This window comes from Chlamydotis macqueenii, chromosome 1 (genome assembly GCF_036417535.1).
Source record: "Chlamydotis macqueenii isolate bChlMac1 chromosome 1, bChlMac1.mat, whole genome shotgun sequence".
In the NCBI taxonomy this organism is placed as follows: domain Eukaryota; kingdom Metazoa; phylum Chordata; class Aves; order Otidiformes; family Otididae; genus Chlamydotis; species Chlamydotis macqueenii.
Genome location: NC_141556.1, coordinates 198673922 through 198696316, shown reverse-complemented (window position 1 = coordinate 198696316; position 22395 = coordinate 198673922). Strand labels below are relative to the sequence as shown.

Below are 22395 nucleotides of genomic sequence, written 5' to 3'. Positions count from 1 at the left end.
TTCTATCAGTTCTAGGATGACTACCAGTCATACACATTTCAAAAGGGCTGGTGGACTTTTCCTTTTTAACATTGCTCTGCTTTCAAGGCTTAAGAGAGTCATGACTTTACAGATCAAGGTACGTAATATCTGCAGGCTAAGACATGATGAATACATGTTCAGATGAACAGAAGGTAGGCACAGGTGAAGCATGATCCACATACTGCCCCCACTGTTTACCCTTGAGCCACAAATCTGACTCAAACTTGGAAGCTTGCCTTTCGCAGACATTAGGTCAGGTGCCCAGCCAGAACATCACAGCAGTTCTCAAGTGTTTATACCAGCCTTCTGCCAGGCTGAGGCACAGAGATAGGAAGGAGAGTAAGGCACTCAAGGAGGAAAAGCAGAAGCTAAGGAGAAGGGAATGACAAGCCTGGGGCTTCCACATCAGGGCTGGATATTAGGAAAATGGGACAGAACAACAGAAGTTATAGTATGGTGCCAACAAAACACACCCTCCAGTAAAACTATCACTGCGCTTCAGCCTCTGGTATGGGGCAGTGGGTGTTCCACAGCAATCTTGGGCAGAACGGGGCAGAACTGATGAGGAGGGACAGCAGGGCGTCGCTAGGTGTTTATTAGGGGTAAGATCTGCAGCCAGGAAGGGAAAATTCTTTTATGGGTTGGATAGTCTCATAGCACTACTTCGCTCATTACAGAAATGCTACTGCTAAAAGTCTAATGAATGAAGGCTTACATGACAGCATGTAAAACGACAAATAAGGAAAACTGGAAAACCGGAAATCTCAATATTGATAAAGCTCCTGCTGCAAACCTGCAAAAGGAAATCTGACACAAGCTTTAACTAAGAATTTTTGAGACAGCTGCAAACTTGGACATGCTTCTGAAATAAAATACTGTAAAATTACGTATCTTTAGAGACACCAAATGGAAGCACTGAAAATAACACCTAACTCAAATAAATACAGAAAATTCTCAACAGAAAGGACTGTTCCCTGTTTTGCAATGTTCAAATTAATGAACACTGGACATACAGTTTGCCATTAAGCTTAATAAAAATAACTCTGGACTTATTTTACCCCATTGCCTTTCTTCTCCTACCATGAGACTGTCTGAATCAAAGAATAATTACACAACACTGAAACTGTTATTAGAAAGGGTGAATGTGGTGATTTATAAAATGCCATTACAAACCCACAGGACATTCTGGAAGTCTCATTTTATTCCGTAGTTTCACAGAAGATGCCAGAAAAATGGGTCAAAACCAGAAGTGATTAGCCTGAAATCCCCACTTTTCCTGGAGTATCATGGGACAAGACATTCACATGTCTCACTGCTTTGCCCTCAAACTATTTAGTGGTTTTCATAAGACAAGGCTAAGTGCAGAAGCCACACAAGGAAGTAGCTCCTAGATCGGGAGATTCCAAAACAAAAGTAGTAAGAACTCTACTGCCACTATGCATACCACCCTCTCAACAAATCCCAGATGTTCCTACTCAAGTGGATTCTTTTGTGAGTGGTGGGCAAATACATCCATGATCAGGCTGAGAGGACTGGCAATGCTGACACCTCCTTTTCAAGTGACCAAGAACACAGATGTGCCACTGCCATACATGTTAATGAAAAATCTATCCCTCCTTAGACTCACCCCTAGTCCCAGGAGCTCCACATCCACTACACAACTTACAAGAAAAAAAGAGAAGGTTGATGCCAGAGCCCAGACTAAAGATTAAAAAAATGTCAGTGCTCACAATATCCAGCCATGTTCTTCTCTCTGCCTAAAGAGTAAGACAAATCAAGAGCAATACAAACTTGTTGGTTTGTAACAGGAGAACGCTATCAGTAATACAACTCTATAGGCACGCACATCTGTGTCATCTACACATCACTGCCAGAAAAAAAAAAAGTAGCAGATTAGATTATTCTCACACAGTATTCATAGCTTTTCAATGGAAAGATTAAAAAGTCAAACCTTTATTACTGCAATAATTTGCTAAGCTTCTAGTTATTGAGTACCACAGGAATACACAGCAATACCTGTAATTCCCCTGTCACAAAAAGCTCAAGACAGCAATGGAAGCAGGTCTTGCAGATGTGTAGAATGCACTCAAGAAATGCACAGGAAGATGCGAAGGCCAAGTAGCAAAGACTTGCTGCAGTAGTGCTTAAGGCAGAGAAAGTAACACTATATTTATAAAACATGGATGGGCACAGATGCAGCAGATGAATCCTAACAGTAACAGTAAAGACACTCATTAGAGCACTGAGACTAGATGATACGGATTGTTTTCAGCCCTACTCTTGTTATGTCACATGACTCTATGCTAGTCCACTGTTCTTCCATTTCCCTTCCCACTCTTTGTTCACACCATCTGCATATGTTGGAAGCTCATGAGATCAGAGTCTACCTCTGCCTGCACCATGGCTCGCTCAGTAGGGTTCAGACTCTGACTGGACCTTCTATAGGTAATACATGTACATTAGCCCACTGTAAATGTACCAAACATAAAAATATTGTGAGGCTTATGCAGACCAGAGGGAACAGGGGGTGACACAATAAAAAAAAAAAAAAAATGGAAGTAGAAATATAGATAGGCATGGTACGTTTTCTAAGTTTAATACAAAATGAAAGAAGGTGGATGGAGAACTGGACACTAAGATTCAAAAATAGAATATCACTGGCAAATCTTCCAGTGACAACATCTCACTGCAGTTACTTATTTAATTAACTTGTCACATTACCTTACACGCTTGATATTAAACTCAGAAGAGAGTGAAGATACACCATGGAAAATCAAATTAACTTGTATCAAACAATATAAAACCAAAAGTTCTCAGTAAAGCATCATTAAAACACAAACAAACATGAAGTTTACCTCAGCTCCTAAACTGAGAGAGATTATTTCATCCTCAAAAGCAGAATGTGTATCAATATGAGGAGGAATTCCTGCATAAGAAAAAAAAAAACCCAAAACCAAAAAAAGTCAGTATAATTATAATAGAGTGGTATCTCCATTAGCAAGCTCTATTTCCATGGATGTCCATATAGAAAACTGATGTACAGCTGAACAAACAAAACCTATCATGAAGGAGGGAGCTGCCTTCCAAAAGAACTAACTCAGGGCAATTGTCTGATTTACTTGCCCAGATTAGATGCACATAGTTAAGACAATTAACACAAACATCCTATATAATCAGTGGAAATATCTAGAAGACAGTATAGAGCACCCAAAGGCCTCACCCTCTGAAGATTCCAAACACTCTCTTTGCTCTCACTATGCTCCCTCCTTAGGCAGCTTAGCATTTAGCACTAAGTTATGCTACATTAGGCAATTTTGGGCCTTAGCTCATCCATGATCATGTATTTCTTCCTCACCTTCTACAGAGACAAGGAGTCATCCCAAATACTCCCTCTATTGCTAAGCAAGTGACTGTGCTCAGGGTCTCGACCTACTATCTACTACCATGAACACGTGCACTGTCACGGTCAAACGCTGCCTCTGCTTTGCAGTTCCCAGGAGAACTCCACACAGCATTGCTAGGCTAACCCCTGAGTAGTACATCTGTTGGTGTGGGTGTGAAACTACCATTCCCTGCAGCTCGTACCACACATTTTAACACCAAGTGCTGAAATAGCAGTGTGCACGCCACAGCAAGATCTCACCGCATGGTGGGGAACTGTAGTCAGCAGTGGAGTAAGGCCAGCAGACAGCTTGGGAGAACTACAACTAGGTCTTTTGACACCATAGCAGGCCCTGACGCATAGAGTAACTCCTATGTGATCCAAGCCAAAAAAGTTATATATGCTTATTTATTTTGGATACTATCAAATTTCTAAGCAGAAACATTTTTTCCTAATAGCGTCAGCAAGCTCTAAAAAGTATCCTTATTAAATGCCACATTTCACCTCCAGATGTAAATATTCTGAATTCAATTAGTTTCAGTGAAAGCAATAGAACTGTTTTATGAGGCCAGCATTCCATAACAGAAAATCAGCAAGACTTGAAAACCAAGGATAAGTATCTGTGTTTGCTCACAACTTTCCCTCAGTATAAAGCACTGAAACTCTGCCTTGAGATGTGCACTGAAGTCAGTGAAATTCACTGTGCAACAGGAAAACATTGATTGCTCTCTTAAGCATCACCCAGACAATTCAGTCAAGACAACCATGACCTAGCTCCCTGCTGCTTATACTTCATAGATGCAGCACATAGTAAGAGACAGTCGCCTAAGCATTCAAAAGTGGATGGTAACTTTCAAGTATAAATCTACAACTTTAAACATTATTAGTACCCTGAATAAAAAAAGTGCCCTCAAAAAGGAATTAATTTAATGTGTCTTAAGCATCACCCCTGTAGCTTAGATACCCAAAGTCATCAGTCACTTTTAAAGTCTCAAGTCTAATTTCCAGTGACAATCTGGCTCAGAACACAGATACTAAAAGTATTAACCTGACTGCACTCTGTGCTCATTCCTATCCTAACCATTTGCACTTAAGAAAGGGTATGTTGCTTTGGGTTTGTTTTTAAAAAAATTATTTTATTCTTAACAGAAATCTACAATTCTAAATCTCCTCTGATGTCCCAGCCAGAAGTACATGACTGTATCAATTTAACAGATTGTCAGATACACAAACAAATAGGATCAGCTTTTCAGATCACTGGTTGGCAGACACTGTATTAGCTGTCAGACATTAACTCTGAAAGAAAAGCTGTTGCACTTTCTGCCTAAGGACAAATGAGATACCCAGTCTAGAAAGGAAGTCAGATACGTAGCTTTAATGATTGACCTTAGCAAAAAGCACTGCACGTGATTTATTTCCTAGAGGTCTGATTAGAAGCAAATTCCTCTTCAGATGTCCCCAGTTTAGGAAAGATTACAAAAAGAGAGTAATTTCTTATTCCTCAGATAAGGGAACTCTGCTTCCATCATACATAACAGTTCATATATCACATATATGTTTCCTGGAGACTGCACGCATAGTACAGGGAGCAAGAAGAGTCTGGAGTGATAAAATGCACTTGAGTACAAAACCAAGTATTTATTCCTGTATCTCTTTACAAATAGTTTCCATGTTATGGCCTTGGACTCTGGAACACCATCAATTTCCATAACAGTGGTAGAATAAACTTGTACTTCTAAACACAAGCTCCCAGGTTCAGAAACCAGCATGAAGACTTTAGTTTTGAATCAAAACATCTCTGGTCACAGAGGAAATATATGAAGCAGGTTCTTAAATCTTGTCCCTACACCATGTCACATTAAATGCTACTCTCTTCTGATTTTCAGTTAAGTTGTACCGGTTCGGCTGGGGTAGAGTTAATTTTCTTCACAGCAGCTTGTATGGGGTTATGTTTTGGATATGTGATGAAAACAGTGTCGATAGTATAGGGATGTTTTAGTTATTGCTGAGCAGTACTTACATAGCATCAAGGTCCTTTCCAGTTCTCATGCTTCCCTGCCAGTGAGTCAGCTGAAACAGCTGACCCCAAATGACCAAAGGGATGTTCCATACTATAGGACACTTGTGCTCAGCAATAAAACTAGGGATGAAGTTTACCTGGGGTACCATTACTCAGGGACTGGCTGGCACTGGTAGGCTGGTAGTGAGCAATTGTTTGCGTTTCTCTTTTTTTATCACTTTTCTGTTTTGTTTTCTTTCCTTTTTAAAAAAAACAAAACCAAAACACAAACAACCTTAAATTGTCTTTATCTCAATCCACGAGTTTTCTCACTTTTATCTTTCTGATTCTCTCCCCTATCTCAACGAGCATGAGTGAGCAAGTGGTTGTGTGGTGCTTAGTTGCCTACCAGGACTAAACAACAATGTAAGGTACAGAGGTCAAACTTTTTGAAGGACAAATAAACTTACCTTGTCCAGGTTCATACTGATTTACAGTCAGCTGATCAGGTTTATGTCTGATATATCCCTGCTTCAAGCACTTCTCCAAGAAGAGGTCGCAAATTTCAGGAAGACCTGGTTATAGAAACAAAACTGTAAGGAAGACAGGAAAGATTTTTACATTTTACCCTTTCTTTTTACAATAAGTATAATAACTGGACAAAATACATAGAAACAGCTTCATAGATATGTAAGTCCATCTTTAATAACAACGACTGCATTTGCAGTAACACACACACATCAGAACTGAGGGCCTGATCTGGAAGTCCGATATATTTATAACATAGAATCTTTAAGGTTGGAAAAGACCTCCAAGATCATCAAGTCCAACCTCAACCTAACACCACCATGCCTACTAAACCATGTCCTGAAGTGCCACATCTACACGTTCTTTGACCACCTCCAAGGATGACGACTCCACCACTTCCGGTGCCTGATCACTCTTTCAGTACAGAAATTTTCCCTAATATCCAACCTAAACCTCCCGTGCCACAACTTGAGGCCATTTCCTCTTGCTCTATCACTAGTTACTTGGGAGAAGAAACCAACACCCACCTCCCTACAACCTCCTTCCAGGTAGTTGTAGAGAGCAATGAGGTCTCCCCTCAGCCTTGCTATATAATCTCACTATTAGAAAGGGCAATCCTGCAAGGCCTCCGCATTCAGAAGTGGATCAGTCCTTACAAATCCAAGCTGTACTAGCTCTACACATAAATAAAAGCATATCAAATCAGAGGCAAAGTTTTCACTAATTACACTTAAAAAGTTGTGGTCAAGAAGCAAAATTATTATGCATATCAGAATACCCCCTAGAAATCTTTTACTGAATTAGATAAATATCATGAAAAAAAACCTTCTAAAGTTAAACTGATTGTGAAACAGGAATTAAAGTTAGTCCTTCACTGAATCATTAGTTTACTATTTTAACTGAGGACTTCATTGTAAAAATCTGTTGGAGGTAACACCCACAAACATGTTAGTAATAGCCCTTCCATGAATCTATTGATTTTTATTTTTCAATTGTTCTCCCCCAATGAGCTGTTTATTCTTTTCTCACACATAAAATAGTCTAGCTGTGAGACTAGAAAACAGCTAAAATATAAATGCTTTCATGATTAAATAGCTTCACTGTTAAAACCACAATGTAACCAGAATCTTCTGCTGGAAGCTACGTCCACCCGAGTACACATGCATCACCTTAAACACCTTCAAGTTTTATAGGAATTTAACTCCTCTATTTTACTATTTTTAAATCTAAGACTGTAAGATGACTCACTTGCTTTGCTCTGACTCAGCTCTCAACTCCAAACAAGAGTTATTTGAACCTTTTCAAAAGCACTTTCAGTCCAAAGGAAATTTTATTTTGGTGTGTGTCCAACAAGCTTCAAGCTAGTCAAGATAAATATACACAGCAATATAACAAATGAATACAGAATTTGTAACACATAATTGTTTTATGAAACAAAAGCTAAAAAAATGACAACTACAATCCAAAAGCCTTATTTGACTGGACCTCAACAAAGGACAGCAATCCCTGGCTGCAAGTGACTGGAAGACAGGCTTCAAGCACTCACAGTAATGTGGAATGGATCTCACTTAAAAACACTCTTCAGTGTGTGCTTAAGATACAGTGAAGGCTCTCCTTCTACTAGAATGTCACCTCTGCTTTAATTAGAATCTCACATCAATATCTCAGTGAGGCTTAAAGGCTTTATATAATGGTTCAAATATCAGTGCATAAAAAATATGATTTAAGAAGGAAGTTCTCACCTCCAGGTAAGGGCTTGTCTTTATCAACATTGTTGTTATCATAGCAAAACTCATATCCAAAATGTTTTACTCTTCTATGCTTTAAAGTCTTCTGGGCTGTAAAAACACACAAGTTTAAAGTAAGATTACTATATAAAACAATTTAGGCAATTTGCTATGCTTCCCTATTCCATCTGACCTGTTAAACCTAAATATTATTTAATTAATAACTAAAACAATCTATGTGACCCTTCCCTTGTCCTTCATGGCACACACTTCTGCCTTTTGTATTTCATCAAGCATCACATTCACCACTATTTGAAGTCAACCCGATGGTAGTTTTCTATATGCAAGAAGTAGAGAGTATCAATTTTCTTGAGTCACGTTTAATGCATCTTCATTCTTGCCCTGATCTCTGAATCTGCACTTGATTAATATACTACAGATACAGCAGGATCCTCCACTTTCACCAATCACCAAGTTACATGTTAGCCAAGGTCAACATAACCCTTTGTGTTGTTCTTCCAAGGAACAAAATTTAAACAGAAATTTTGAAGTGAATTCCAACAACAATTCATTTTTTTAAAAGATTTAACTCCACAGAGCTCAAGTGAAAGCACAAAAGCATCCAGAATGTGTGTCTCACTGACTACTTTTTATTTAAGAGAAGACACAGCTCCTCAGCTGGACACCAAATTACAAGGGTAACCTTCACAGAAGAGTCCTGTGCTTGGCCTAAGACACCTACAAAACACTTTAGTTGTTTCTGAATGCAGGAATACCATTCAAGTAAATCCATACTAGAATATAAATTCAGACCACTTGTCTCCAGGAGTTTACCACCTGCAATACAAGACTCAATTTCTAAAATACTAAGAACAAATATACAACAACTCCAAACAATACATTTACCAAGACACAGACTTCTTGTAAACTGAAACTGTGGGGAAAAACAGCATAAAAGTATGGAAGGTCTGGGTTTCTATGGTTTTGCCCACCATTTTGCATATCTTCATCTTCTATCCAGTCAATACTTTCCAACATCTTCCTCTCTTCCTCTGGAGAAATAATCTTTTCAATGACCATTAGGCCTGGAGGAAAGCTTGTAGGAACAGCATTCTGCCAGAGAACTAGAGTGCATGGAAAAAGATAATATTGTTATTGTTTAGAGAAAATAAAACCATGTGTCCCCTACAGGGGTATTTACTTCATATGAGAATACAGTACAGCTGTAGAAATACTTATTTTAATAATACAGTGGAACCCTCATTGGGGTCTTAGTTGGTGAATGAATGATCCCTGTTTGGCATGACAAAACAGGATAAGGCTCAAGTTTTGCATCATGCAAAGTGCTTTCTAAAAAATTTTACTGCGTAAGACCAACAAGACTCCACACTATTCAAATGCAAAACCATTTGTGATTTTCCTGTCAAAATAACAGTAAAAAGAATTTCCCAATCATTTCAGGATTCTACCTGCATTTCATTCTAGAGCTTTGGTGATTTACCAAATCACCAGATTACGCATTGCTTCTCTGGACAGAGTGTAATCAAATATGGAGGAGTGTAATGCAATACCTAGGTAAATACAAAACATTAGTGATGCAGGGACATTCAGTTTGCTATCGTAATAGCTTAAAAAAGGTGTTCACTAGCAGAATGTCCAGACCAACACCAGGAACCCTTTTCACTAGACACTATAAAAGCTAATAGAAAGAGTAACAGTTCTTGTACTAAATAGCTTATAGTTAGAAAAGCCAGAAATCTTCTCGTGTTTATTTTCCTTCTTGGAGTTGAGACAGAGATTGCAAGTCTGAGGTCACACAAGAAATCCAATGAACCGTCCAGAGACCTCTCGGATCCCAATTAGGCTCCTTAATCACAAAACCTTCCTGTGCAGTATTGAATGGTCTGGAAATGACCTAAATCTTTTTCCTTTTGCCTCCAAGTAAAGGAGTTGAAATTTGAGTATCCTATCACAAAATAAAAGGAGCAAAGATTATTTTATGTCCAGAATCTTAGATTCTGGCTTTCATTCTCTGTATCTACTTAGAAAGACCACTGTGCTTTTAGCTATAGTTACAACCTAGGAAGTAAAAGCAAAAGGAAGCAGTATGCAGCAGTTGGATATACAGGAGAGCAGAAAAATTATACCTTTTTCCACAAAATTCATATATAGAACAATGTTTTGGCCAAAGTCTTCCAGTGTTACTTCTTTTCCATTAAGGGCATCAAAGGCTTTCTTGGCTTCTTCTGTTGTCCCATATTTCACAAATGAATATGGTTTATTTGGTGGCATTAAGAGTGTTTCCACCAATCCGTATTCTTCTACTATCCTGAGCAGTTGGTGTCTACTCATTCCATTACCGAGACCAGCATTGGCAATAACCAGGCTCTAATCAAAGAGGAATTTTAACAAATTGAGAATTAGTGATTGGTGTTGGTTCATTTAAAAATATAACTCTACCAAGAGACCAATTCTGCAAAGAAAAGTTAAGCCCATATATTTTGGGCTTATGTATCTTATGTATTCCACACAAGATATTTAGATTTCAATAAGCTTGGTATATGAGGCTGAGGCAACCTTTATTTGCCCAGTCAGAAAGTCATTCTTGCCCAGAAAGGTGGTGGATGTCCCATCCTTGGAAACACTTGTAACCGGTTCATAGGATTCCTATGCACAAAATTAACCCAACTTATGGTATTTAAAAGCACAAAAGGTATTTATTGCTTTATTATAGTCTTGCATAAGCAGTTACTAGCACATTGTTTTTCCCTTTATGAGAGTCTTACCAACCCGACTAAGCTGGAGACAGCGCCAAGCAGGAGGCTGATTATCAGCAGGGTCAGAGCAGAGAAGGGAGGTAGATGCAGCACTTTCAGGGCATCCCATGTTGTTTGTAGAGTGTGCTCCGAGTCCTTTCTCTCTCCTCCGCTCCAAGCCGCCTCTGTTTATCCCCTCAGCAGATTCAGTGGCAGAGTACTGCGTGTTGGAGCACGCGTGGCCAGCGCATGCAGCAAGGCCTGCCAGGTACGTGCCCTGCTGGCTAACAGCGGTTCCCCGATAACAGCAACATACTGCTCAATAACAACCCTCCTAGCTCCCCTCTCTGAGATAACAGTCCTCCTAGCTCCCCTCTCCAAGGTCCCGTTCTCACAGCTGTGTGCAGCTTGTAATTTCCTACAGTGGCGCTACATGGGCCATCACTGAAATCCCTCACAACACTCAAGGCCAGGTTGGATGACGCTCTGAGCAACCTGATCTGGTTGAAGATGTCCCTGCTTCTTGCAGGGGGGTTGAACTAGATAACCTTTAAAGGACTCTTCCATCCCAAACCATGCTATGATAGTCTTGCAACCTCTATCAGAGATATTTCCTCAATTAATGCATACACTATTACACATTACTATTACAAGAGCACTTAAGCTTCAAACCACCGTGTGTGCGTGAAGTGTACTGCAGGCAAACAATGACACTGGTACACACAATTTTGGTGGTTTCTAAAATTGAATTTTTCTAGAGATCCGTTACCACTAACAAAACAAACAGAAAAACTTTGAAAACTGTTATATTATTTTTTTTAAGAAAGGTTTTCTCATCTTTGCCAAGGAGACTTTCCAAGCATTAGAGAGATTGATATTCCCAGTCCCATCTTAAATCCTCCAAACATCAGGTTCATCAAATAAAAGCAGCAGCCTCAGGAAACAGAGCACCTAGTTCTGCTCCAGCAGTCTTATCTGACAATTCTCCCTCTTGTTTTTACAAATAAAAGGGATTTATGTCCCATCCTTAGTTAACACAGATTACCTCATGCACTATGTCTAATTGCTTAATTCTACACTTTCATAGTGATTTATGTCCAAAATTATCAAGGAGTATGCAGTTTGTGAGGACTGTTGCTGGTTTGCCAAGTGTTAGAAGAAACAGCAAAATAGAACTTTTCAAAGGACTATTATTCAAGAAATAGTCTTTGAAAATATACAGGTCTTTTCAAAACAAATTAACAAGTTCTTTTGACATCTAAATAGCTATATGCCATAACTGGATGTTCAGTTTAATCGTAGTGGTTGAAAGAAGTTTAAGTCTCTTTTTAAGGCCAAATGAGGATGCAGTCTGGAAGTTTTGATTGAGCTCCGGTGACTCCAAACAGTGAGCAACAACTTACTCAGATTGACTCCATGTAATACCTTTCCAGAAAGCTTTCAGACAATCTTTTCTTTAAATTCTACAGGTATTCTATGACCTTTCCTGAAGGCAGCTGGTAAAGTGTTCAACTGTTTCAAATGATAGCATTTTACTTCTCTAAAAGACAGGCAATTAGGTTGAAAATTGAAGAGAAGTATTATTTAAAAAAAAAAAAAAACAAATTATATAGTGAGCACTGCTGTGATTATGCCTATTGCAATGGCTCTGTTAACACTTGTTCTTAGCATCGCATCAGGCTGTTCATTACTGACCACATTTTTCAAATGTGACCACATTATTACATTTTTCAAATGTGACCACATTATTAATTACTGTTATTTTCTACAATGTTATTAATGGAGTGGCCCATGTGTGTAGAGAAAATGCAGAGACTCAAACCAGTGCTTTCACCAGCTGTAGGCACTTTATCTACAAAGACCATCACTCCACAACAGCACATGCACAAAGCCTGAAAGCATTTGCTGTATTCTTGACTAAAGTTTATCACTCACACAATGATTTCATTTCATACATCACTCATTCCAATGTGCTGTCATTGATGAGGATCTTGCTGGATCCCAAAATGACTGTTTGAATAGATTACATGGATAATTTGGTATCTGGGGCAGTGTCGTGGGGAATAAGTCCCAGATTATGGACCCATTCCCAAGCAACACTAGAAAAGCACAGTCCCTGTTCCAAAGAGCTTACAATATATACAAGATTGCTGGGTCACTTTAGCATATGTCCACGTGGTGTGAAATCTGAGTAAAGACTAAGCCAAATTTTGTTACAAAAAAGTATAAAGATCTAACAAATGTTTCCATTTTTGAATGGGAAGAATTTGCAGAATCAAGATGAACAAGGCTAGAGTAAATCATACTGCTCTACAGTGCTTCAAGCCATTAACATCTCCCCACGCCTGACGGAGGGAAATTATAAACCCCCTCTCTCTAACTTCTTCCTCTTCTGTCTACAAGTTCCTGTCACTTACTTTTTGCTACACCAATATGGTCACCCTCTGATCCGCTGTAATGCTCTAGTGTGGCAGAAAATTATAAATCAAAAAGCTGAGTAGTTTTCAGTTAGGTTAGGGAATAAAGCAGCTTAAGTTCAATGCACATCATAAGAAAGCGGAATTGCCTCCTATCTTGTCCCCTTTTGTGCAAGGGAAGGGAAAGCTGTCCCCTTTTCAACAGCTGCAAGTCAGTCAATCAGTTCAACTCCCACAGGACCACAGTCTAAATCAATTTAGGTGAAGAAACAATGCAGAAAAGATTTCTAAGACAGACATGTTTCTAACAGGGAGTTTAAACCAGACATACTATACTTCTTAGAGAAGTACACAGGAAAGAAAGATGCAAAAGCTAAAAGCCAGAGAAGAAAATAAATCACACAGAGGAAGAGAATAAAGTTTATCTACTTCAACAAGGTAACATTTCCCATGCTTCCTCCTCCTCCTCACCAACCCAAGGAACTACTGTTTCAAATTAAAAAACAAAACAAAACAAAACAACTTATCCAAAGGCCATCAAAGTCTCTTCACAGACATTAAACTTTGAAATCAAAGATGCATTGAAAACCCTCAATCTCAGGAAGCGCATTTTGGAGGAGAACTGCATTTTAGACAAAGAATATGTGAGAATAGAAACAGATAAGCAGCATTTTCACATTACCATCAAAATCAGAACTATGAGTCACCTGTGTGGCATGGGAGATGCACTCAATTCCCTCATGTCTCATCAATGTATGCTGAGCTCTGACCTGCTTCTTCAACACCTTCTTCTTCATTTTATGGATTTTCAAATGATCTTTGCTGGTTTTAACTTCCATGCTGGTGATCTGGGAAGTAGAAGTGAAAACACATAGTAAGTGCTCTGCTTGAAAAATTAAGTATTTCAGTCTGCTCTAGACATGTAGCCTCCCATCTAATAGGTCAGTTTTAAGATAGTAATAGGACTAAAAGTTGACTTTTTTCAGACTGCCTCCAGCCCGTGAAGGCATGTCAAACAGCACTACCTGCATAGCTGAGACAATAGAAGCTTTCCTCAGTCTTTGAGCTGGGCCTAAACTCTCTGCCTTGTCTGTTGCGTTGTTAGCCGAGGCTCAGTTCTGCAAGCATGGAAACCAACAGTTTGCCTTCATTTCCGAGTTAAGGAACCACACTCAACTGCACAGCAGTGGAAAACTTTATTTGGCAGCAACTCACAGTCCCCTTTACAAAGGCCAACATGACTATAGGAAAAAGCATGCGGCAGTGGATTATTCATTGCACAAGTATTAAAAAGAAGTAGCTCCTGAAAATACACTGAAACAGTCTCCCTTTGCAATGCTAGCTCAGGTTATAGCATGTCACACAACTGGCCTGAAATTACTACAAAGGTTAACGTAAAGCTTTACTGTAATGGGGGAACCGTATTTGCAGCAGAAGCCACTTCTGAAAACGAAAGCGCATCGTTACTGGAGCGGAGCTGAACGGCAGCCGTCAGCAGAGGGAGCGCCACGCTCAGTTATGAGGTCCGGCCCTTTATTATTCAGTTCCGGCTTGGTTTTGTGCTGCAGACACGTAAACATAAATGTATACAGACCCTGCATGCACACGGACATCAGAACTCGTGGGAAAAAAAAACGAAATTCAGGGCACTGACGGGAAGGTTTAAGAGTTCCAGCATCGGCCAAACAGGCCTGAAGGCGCGGGTAGTCCCTACGGCTTATCCACACCCCACCCCTGCCAGTGACAGCCAGCACTTAAACCTCCCACCGACACCCCTCAAATTCATGAGCTCCGGGCACTCCTTAAAAATAATTACAATAGGAAGAACAGCAGGAACCTGCGGATGCTGTTCTGCCCGGACTAAACATGGAGGGGGGCTGTAAAAGCTGTGAGGCTTATGCGGGGGTTGACTTGGCCTCGTCCCTGCCTCACACCACCTCGCCCTGACAGGGCCTGGGCCAGGCCGCCGCGGACGCGGCTCCCCCCCATATGGCGGCAGGGAGGGGAGGGGAGGGGAGGGGAGCCCGCGTTCCCGCCGCCCCCGCAGGGCCCCACCTGCTCCCCCAGCCGGGAGCCGGGCGCTGCAGCCCCAGGCCCAGCCGGCGCGGCACGTTACCTGGCTGGAGGCGGCCATGTTGGGGCGGGCGGGCTGCTCCGTCATGGCGGCGCTCCGCCCCCGGCGGGTGTTCCCCCGCCAAGTCCGCCGGGGATCTTTTCTGCCCCGTTATCACACAGTGAAGGAAGCCGAGAGCCTCCGGTACCAACCGGTGCTCTGCGCCAAGTTTTCCTGGGGCGTGCGGCTGCGGCCTGGCAATTGCTCGGGGGAGGGAAGCTCCGTGCTCGGGCGGCTCCGGAGCCTGTGCTCACGGCGCTGAGGGAAGCTGCCGGTGTAGCAGGGGGAAGAAGGGAGCGAAAGCGGCTCTCCTCCGCCTCCTGCCTCGGACACACGCTTATTGCAACTGATCCATCTCCTTATTTCTGCGCGCTCCATGCTGCCCAGCTTCGCTTGCCTGCAGGCCCACCCCTTCCCAGCTTTTCTCTCCAAGTAGAGCCGGCTCCTTGCCATCCTCCTTCCCATCAGTAAACTCTTCCTCTGTGTCTGCAACAGAAGAAAAGTGATATTTGAAACCCACCCGCCGTGGGGCATCATCCTTTGGCCCGGCACCAGGCTCGGCTCCTTCACTGAGAGCGGTTTGGGGCAGAGCCTTCTTCAGCTCAGGGAAATCCAAAAACAGGTGATGGGAGCCACATCCACACAGCGGATTAAAGACAGCTTCCCCCAGGCCAAGGTATTCACCCAAAGAGACCATCACCTGGACAGGCCACCATCACAGCCAGCACTGATCACGTTACCTTTGGCATGCCCGGCACTAGGGACAGAGGAAGACAAAACCACGCCAATGCAGCCAAGGCCATGCAAAGACTGAGCCTCTGCTCGCCACTCTTCAGCTCACTAGAAACCCCACTGAGGCTGGTTAGTAAACCCGCACTTTAGCAACCTACACCTCACTGAAAGGAAGCATCTCCACAGCTTGCTGGCTCCCTGCATAAGAAAGTGATCCCTTAAATCAGAGAGAGAGAGTGTAAGTCTTCTTGTTCCTTAACTTTTCTCTGTCATCATAGACTAACTAACTGGTATACTATGCCTGTAGACCAACACAGCCCTTTCCTCTTTTTCTATCCAAAATACTGAAATTCAGTGTTACCTACTTTTTTCTGTCTTTACCTGACAAACGTTTTACTTCTCCCTGTAGCTTATTACTTAAAAACTGTCCTGTCCTTTTTTTCCCCCTCTCTATTTAATACCAAGCTGATTTTTTTTCCTCCCTCAACCTCCTGTGGGTATTTAGCTTTTCTCAGGATTAATTAGGTGTGGGATTCCCAGGTGAGTAGTATGTAAGGTGACTGATGAGCCTGTAAACCTGTGGTCAGAAGCCAGCTCCTCAACTTTGTCTCAGATCCACTATGGAGGAGTCTACCATGCTGTTAGGTAGGGCTGTGCTTGCCCAGGAAAAAAAAAAAAAAAAAAAAAGGAAAAAAAAAACCCTCTTTCTTTTGGACCATATGCCATGTCCTGTGCTGGGGACACAGCTATCCCATGCAGGAGGTACAAGCACACTAAGGATGTGAGGCTGATGGGGCACATCCACCAGCCTGTGAAGGTAGTGTTTGGTCAGAAAGGTGGTCCCACTTCTGTCCTTCCACCACAGTCTGTGGCATTACATCACTCTCCATCTTTGACCCACGCAGTGGCCAGCAAGGTAATTTGACAGCACAAATCTTTTGCTTAAGTTTTCTCGTATGTAAAGAGTGAACATTAGCTGCCTGCCTAGTAGGAGTATAGCAAGGAGCTTGTTAACCTTCGCAAACACTATGCATTAGTATCATTTGGTCTTTTTGTAAGCCAGAATGAATGGAGGGAAAGAACAACCAGGCAATGTCAACAGCGGCTGTCTCTATTAAAGTATTCTCTGAGGCCCTCAGCTCTGGAAACCAGCAAACCTGAAAGCTACTGGAAGGATGATCCTAATGAAATTGGTTTGTAATTTGTTACCAGTTTGTTCTGACAAGTGGAAAATACCTGCCCAAAGGTTGTTTCTGTTAAGTTTCCACATTCTGGTTCAAAGCCCTGACTGTGTGGTTTGTTCTTCTACTTGGTTTATCCCATTGGCATGCATTGTTGGTAGCTAAGAAGTAGAACATAGGCTTAGTGGAATGTTACTTTTCAGAGCACAAACCAAGAGGTTCTGGCAGCTGTCTGACCCTGTGTTTGCCAGTCATAATTTGGGTTTATTCTGCCTTATTCTTTTGAAAACTGTTTTCTGGGGGAGAACAGACTCACCGTGTATTTTTCACTTGAAATATGATATGTGTGATTAGCATTGGTCAAAAATTTGTGATGCGTATTGCAATAACATTTCCTGTGTAAATGCATCAAGATTTTACTTCTATAAACAACATTCTCACATAGGAAAATTCCACCAATCAAAAAAAAAAAGTTAAAGTCTGGTTATGAGGTTTTTAATACAAGCTTACTTTGTTTAAACCAGAACTGTTATTCCCTTTATAATTTAAGCCCTGAAGCACATGCAGTCTCTTCTCATGATAAGTTACACAGGTACAGACTCCTCCTACAGATACCACAGTGCTTATTGACCACAAGTAAAAATACATCTGCATATGATTAACAACTTTGTCACTTACTAAACCACAAAATAGTTCACAGAAGTGAGGATTCAAATACATTTACATTTGAGGTTAATATAATCTCTGACTAGAAGTACTTTGGGAGAAATCTCAGTATTTCTTTAAAAATTCCAATTTTCATAATGGTAATATTTTGGTTTTAAAATTCCACAAATATTCTAGTTTGAAATTAAGTTTTCATAGTTTTCAGAAAATCTTGACTCTGGCTCATATTTTTTTTTTTTAACTGATAACCAGGAACCATGTTTTCTAAAGCAGAATGTCATGCTCACACTTCCTAATGGATGAGAAATAAAAGGCTGCTGACTTTTTCCAGGACCAAATGACAATACTCACTATGCTGTTACACATTTAATATTTACCACATTCCCAGGGAGACTCAAGGTGTTTGGCTATTACTTCTAATTCCCCATCTACTTCATATGAAAGTGAGTACACAGATACCACCACTTCTGTTTCCTTCAGCAAAATACAGATTACTGGTACGTACATGGAAAGACACTCTTACTCCCTTTTATACCAATGCAAGCCAAGCCATGCTTTAGCCTAATGTGATCACACTGGATTTCCATCACTTTCAAACCCAATTAAAAGAAAATCACAGGAAGATAGTAGGATTTGCTGTATCAAATCTCTTGATTTAAGAAGCTGCAGTTTGAGAATCATGACAAATAGGATATGTTTCAGGATAGCAGTTTGTTACAGAAATAAGAAGAAACCTCTTAGTGCAAAATCCAGCTCAAAATCACTCATGACTAGTACTGCAGAGGAGTACTGTAGTAAATGATGGGACACAAGATGAATTGTTTCAGGATAGCATTCATGTAATAGTTAAGGACTTTGACAAATATCTGTTGACCTGAATTCAAAATGTGCTACTGCTGCTGCTTGTGATAGTAAAATTCTCCATAACAAACCTCTGCAATGCCAGAGGCTTATATTTTTCAGGAAGATAGCAAGGCTGGCTCTGTGCTGCATGTCATTTTGATTCTGCATTTCTGCTGTTCAATGCTAGACTTTGTATCTCTTTCTAAAAAAAAAAAACAAACCCAAACCACAGCCAAAAAACCAACTTGAAGACTATTTTAGCAATTGCAAAAGACCAAAAAGAGATGTGAGAAATCTAGGCCCTGATAAAATCAATGAGAGTTGTGCCAGTTATTACAATGAAGGCAGGTTTTATCCCTGTTTTCAAATACTAGCAAACAAAAATATTTTATTCTCAAGAGACTTAAAATGTCAAGTAATCAATATGCTTTCTGATTTCTAAGCTTTAGGCTACAGTCTCTTCATACTTCCAAGCTTTTTTCCACAAATATAAGGCTTTGGAGTACATTTTTTTCCTTTCCTTTAGTAAAAGCTTTAGTTTTCCTGAGATCTCTAGACTGAGAGTACTGGAACTTTAAGAAATAAATTAAGTATCATAAATCTTATGATAAAATTGTAAGATTTCACAACACTGGTTTTGTGGCACAAACGCCCAATTATTGTCAGGTTCACTTCCATTGTTACAAGGTACCATCCTCTTGCGAAGCAAGTTTCTTTGGCACAACAATACAACTTTTTCTGAACAGGCAGATTTCAGTTCTGTGTTGGGATAGCTACAGATCTTGTCATCTAGAGAACCGAACCGGTCAATGAATGTTTAGGATTGGGCAGAGGTTAGCTAAACTGAGCATTTCTGCTACGCTGTGAGATTGCATTAATGCCATGTAAGGGTGTGCTATCAGAGGGCAGAGGAACAGTTTTAACTTCTGTTGTCAGACAGACTGCAAAGGTGTGCCTACATTGCTGAGTCACCATTAATATCTCACTAGAACTGGGAGCACAATTCTGTATGCTTCAATAACCAGAAAATCTTTGATTTGTTTCTGGAGAATCCTCAGAACTTTCAGGCACAAGACAGAAATGACTGTCGTTATGATGTGCATGCCGCACATCTGAAGACCTTTCATTACCAGTACTGCCAGTCCAAAGCTCCAGCTCTTGCAAGGTACAACACGTGCACGCAGATGTCAACAAACAAAGAATTTCCTCATTTGATTAAGGGAGAATCAAAGATGTGTAAATTCCCTAAGCACAATTACTGGAAAGCACAATATCCATGAAGATCAACTAAAAGCTCCCAATGCAGCTTCTGATATGCTGTCTCCTGCCAGCTTTTTCTGCTCACATAAGAACTCTCCGTGAATGGCCCTCAGTCTTCAAAGTCCCACATGCACAGATGTGAAGCAAATAATGCATTGATCATACATTGCAGGCAATTTTTCCCTCAGTTTTAACTTTCTAAATTTTATGTGGCTGTAAGCAATCTTGGAGACTTAGGGCTTTAAATCTTTACAAAGCCATGCCTTCTCTGCTGTAAGAATACATTTCCACTCTCTAGGACAGGCAGCCTCATGCAGTTTGGAGCAATGGGCCACTATCAGGTTCTCATCAGCCACTACGCACCTTTGTCATCACATTTTTGTTTAAAAATACAATAAAACTACAATGATAGGTCCATAGACCGTCCAGAGGGTGGAGATGATTAAATCAATAAATCACTGCTGGAAACACTTCTCCAAGAAATTCACAAGTCCTCTGTTGGCTCTCTGCTGAACGGGAACTTCTGCTTTCGCTGCCTAAGTGACTCTTTCTCTGCAATTCCAGCAGTCTAGGAAAGATCTTCTTGTGCCAAACTGGGTGTCAGAAAAGTAATATGAAGTACTGAAAGAACCATACAAAATATTGATTTCCCTCCAAATCACTGAACCAATCAACACATGATTTAATTTAGCCTTGAAAGTAACTCTATTAGAAAGATTCAGACAATGTATTTCTGCTTTCTCTGGCACAACAGCTGAAAATTAGCATCTCTTCTTCAAAGCCCGCACGTACATTACATTCTCTTTGTGCTCTTTGTGCCTGTTTTACACGATGAAACAGGAAATACTGTTTTTTGGAATTACTGATTGAATTATATTATTCTCTTCTGGCCCTACAGTCAAAATGTTACACGAACCTGGCAAAACCTAGTTCTGTCACAAGCAATTAGGATTTGGTAGGCATTCAGAAAGCAATGCGATCCTACACAGGGATCCTCCCTGACATCTACACCAGGCAGGCAGTCTGCTTTCCTGCATATCCTTGGAAATCATCATTTCTCACAGTTACCCTTCTGGGCATAAATATATCATAAGGATGATCATGGAATATCAGGCAGTGAATTTGTCTACTTCGTCCAGCAATACATTGTTAAGGATTGCTGTCTGGCTTGCAGTCCAGACACAATCTGTAAAGTTAATTTTTAAAAGCACAGTATTGTTTACATGCGGAGAACTAAATCTTACCTTTCCGTTGTAAGGGAGATCCTCAGTACCTCCAGTGAGACTGGAGAGAATACTGCAATGTGTTCCTTAGACCAGGACTCTATCCTTTAAACCCCTTTCAGGCATCATCTCAGGAATTCTCATTAGCTGTTGCTCATGCAATAGATCCACCTTCTTTGGAAGAAGAACAGCTGTGCAACCATAAGTGAAAATTTTCTACATAAAAACATGGTCAGTGTCTTGCGTCACCCCACTTGCTGCTCTTGTAATCCCGTTTTCATTGACTTCTCTGGATCTGTACACATACTCAATACATCTGTAAAGTAAAAGTTCTAAGTTTTTCAAATGAATAGGCCAAAAAAAAAAAAAAGATGCATCCAAACTTAGTGGATTTTTTTTACAAACACCACTTCCCAATCTGCATGACGTTTACATAAATATTTACCCAGCTCTCCAAGGATTGTGACTATTCATGAATCACTGTTTGTCTAACACTGTAATCCTTGAATGAAACGTAGCATATGCATTCAGAGTATGGATCTGATTAATGGCAGAGGATAAATGAAAAGAAGAGTAGATAAAAAATGATCACATCACTTTTTTTTTCCCTTGTTCAAAAGTGGTTTCAAAGAAATTCCCTGTTACAAATGCAAATCTTTCTTTTTCACTCAGGCATAATATGGTTGGTACACAGTGAGGAAGATTAGGACACCGCAGTCTTATGTTAATCAGCATTTTCAAGTTTGTTCCCTTTTATTAAGATAAAAAAGCAGGCATTGTTAGTATATAGTATTTGAAATTCATGTCTATGTCACTTTATTTTACTCTTTCTAGATATAAATATCAAACAGAATTATTTAAATTCAAACATTACAACATTAAATGCTCTTAATTCATACATAGACCAAGTCCTTTCTGACAAAATTATTTGCTTCAAGAGATGGGTAAACTAAATGAGCATACTGGCTGCTTCACTTAGCTGTCATCTCTCTAAAGGCTGTATGAGTAAGCCTGACACACTTCATCTCTTGTGTTATCATCATGTACATGCTTTTGTTATTGTCCCCTGTGTTAAACTTCATGGCATCTTCAGTCAAAGGAATAGGAGTGAAATGAAGGGTGGCACTGTAAATGAACAAAATAACTAGGAGAGAGGTTTAAGAAATGATCATAAAGGTTGTGTGCAGACTGCTTTAGTTGCTATAATATCAGTGCACAAGAGCCATGTAATACACCATCTCAGGACAATTCTGTATTGATGCTTGTCCTGAACTAGGCGCAAAGACTTGTTCAATATTTCAAAGTAGAGTGTTGACACAGATTTGAAGCATTTGAAATCATTGTGATACTTGAAATAGATACTTAGACGTAGCAAGAAAATAGTTTTTAATTCGGGGAACCAGATTCCTTAAGCAAACAAAATTCTAGAAGTTAGAGATTGGAAATATATTTTGTCACCCCATCCTTCTCTTCACCGCAGCAGGATGGTTCTTTATAACACCCTTCTATAGTGTTCTGCAGCTGAATTGTAGGAACGCATTTTGTGT

The 22395-nt window shown here is 40.3% G+C and overlaps 1 protein-coding gene across 4 annotated transcripts in view; it reads right to left on the bottom strand.

The window, feature by feature from the left end:
* The window catches only part of ALKBH8 (alkB homolog 8, tRNA methyltransferase), a 51375-nt gene extending 36168 nt beyond the window's left edge, over positions 1 to 15207 (bottom strand). Inside the window, exons 1-7 of one of the 4 annotated variants that reach the window (XM_086739571.1) lie at positions 14947 to 15207; positions 13538 to 13678; positions 9805 to 10045; positions 8650 to 8781; positions 7673 to 7768; positions 5873 to 5977; positions 2877 to 2947 (exon numbers count right to left, since the gene is read on the bottom strand). In XM_086739571.1, the coding sequence (XP_086595697.1) occupies positions 2877 to 2947; positions 5873 to 5977; positions 7673 to 7768; positions 8650 to 8781; positions 9805 to 10045; positions 13538 to 13678; positions 14947 to 14991 (831 nt within the window). In that variant the 5' untranslated portion in view covers positions 14992 to 15207. Of the gene's footprint in view, positions 1 to 2876; positions 2948 to 5872; positions 5978 to 7672; positions 7769 to 8649; positions 8782 to 9804; positions 10046 to 13537; positions 13679 to 13855; positions 13952 to 14667; positions 14739 to 14885; positions 14908 to 14946 lie in introns of those variants that run through there. The other 3 variants (XM_086739575.1, XM_086739574.1, XM_086739572.1) reach the window with 3 other exon arrangements.
* Between the last annotated feature and the right edge of the window lie 7188 nt (positions 15208 to 22395).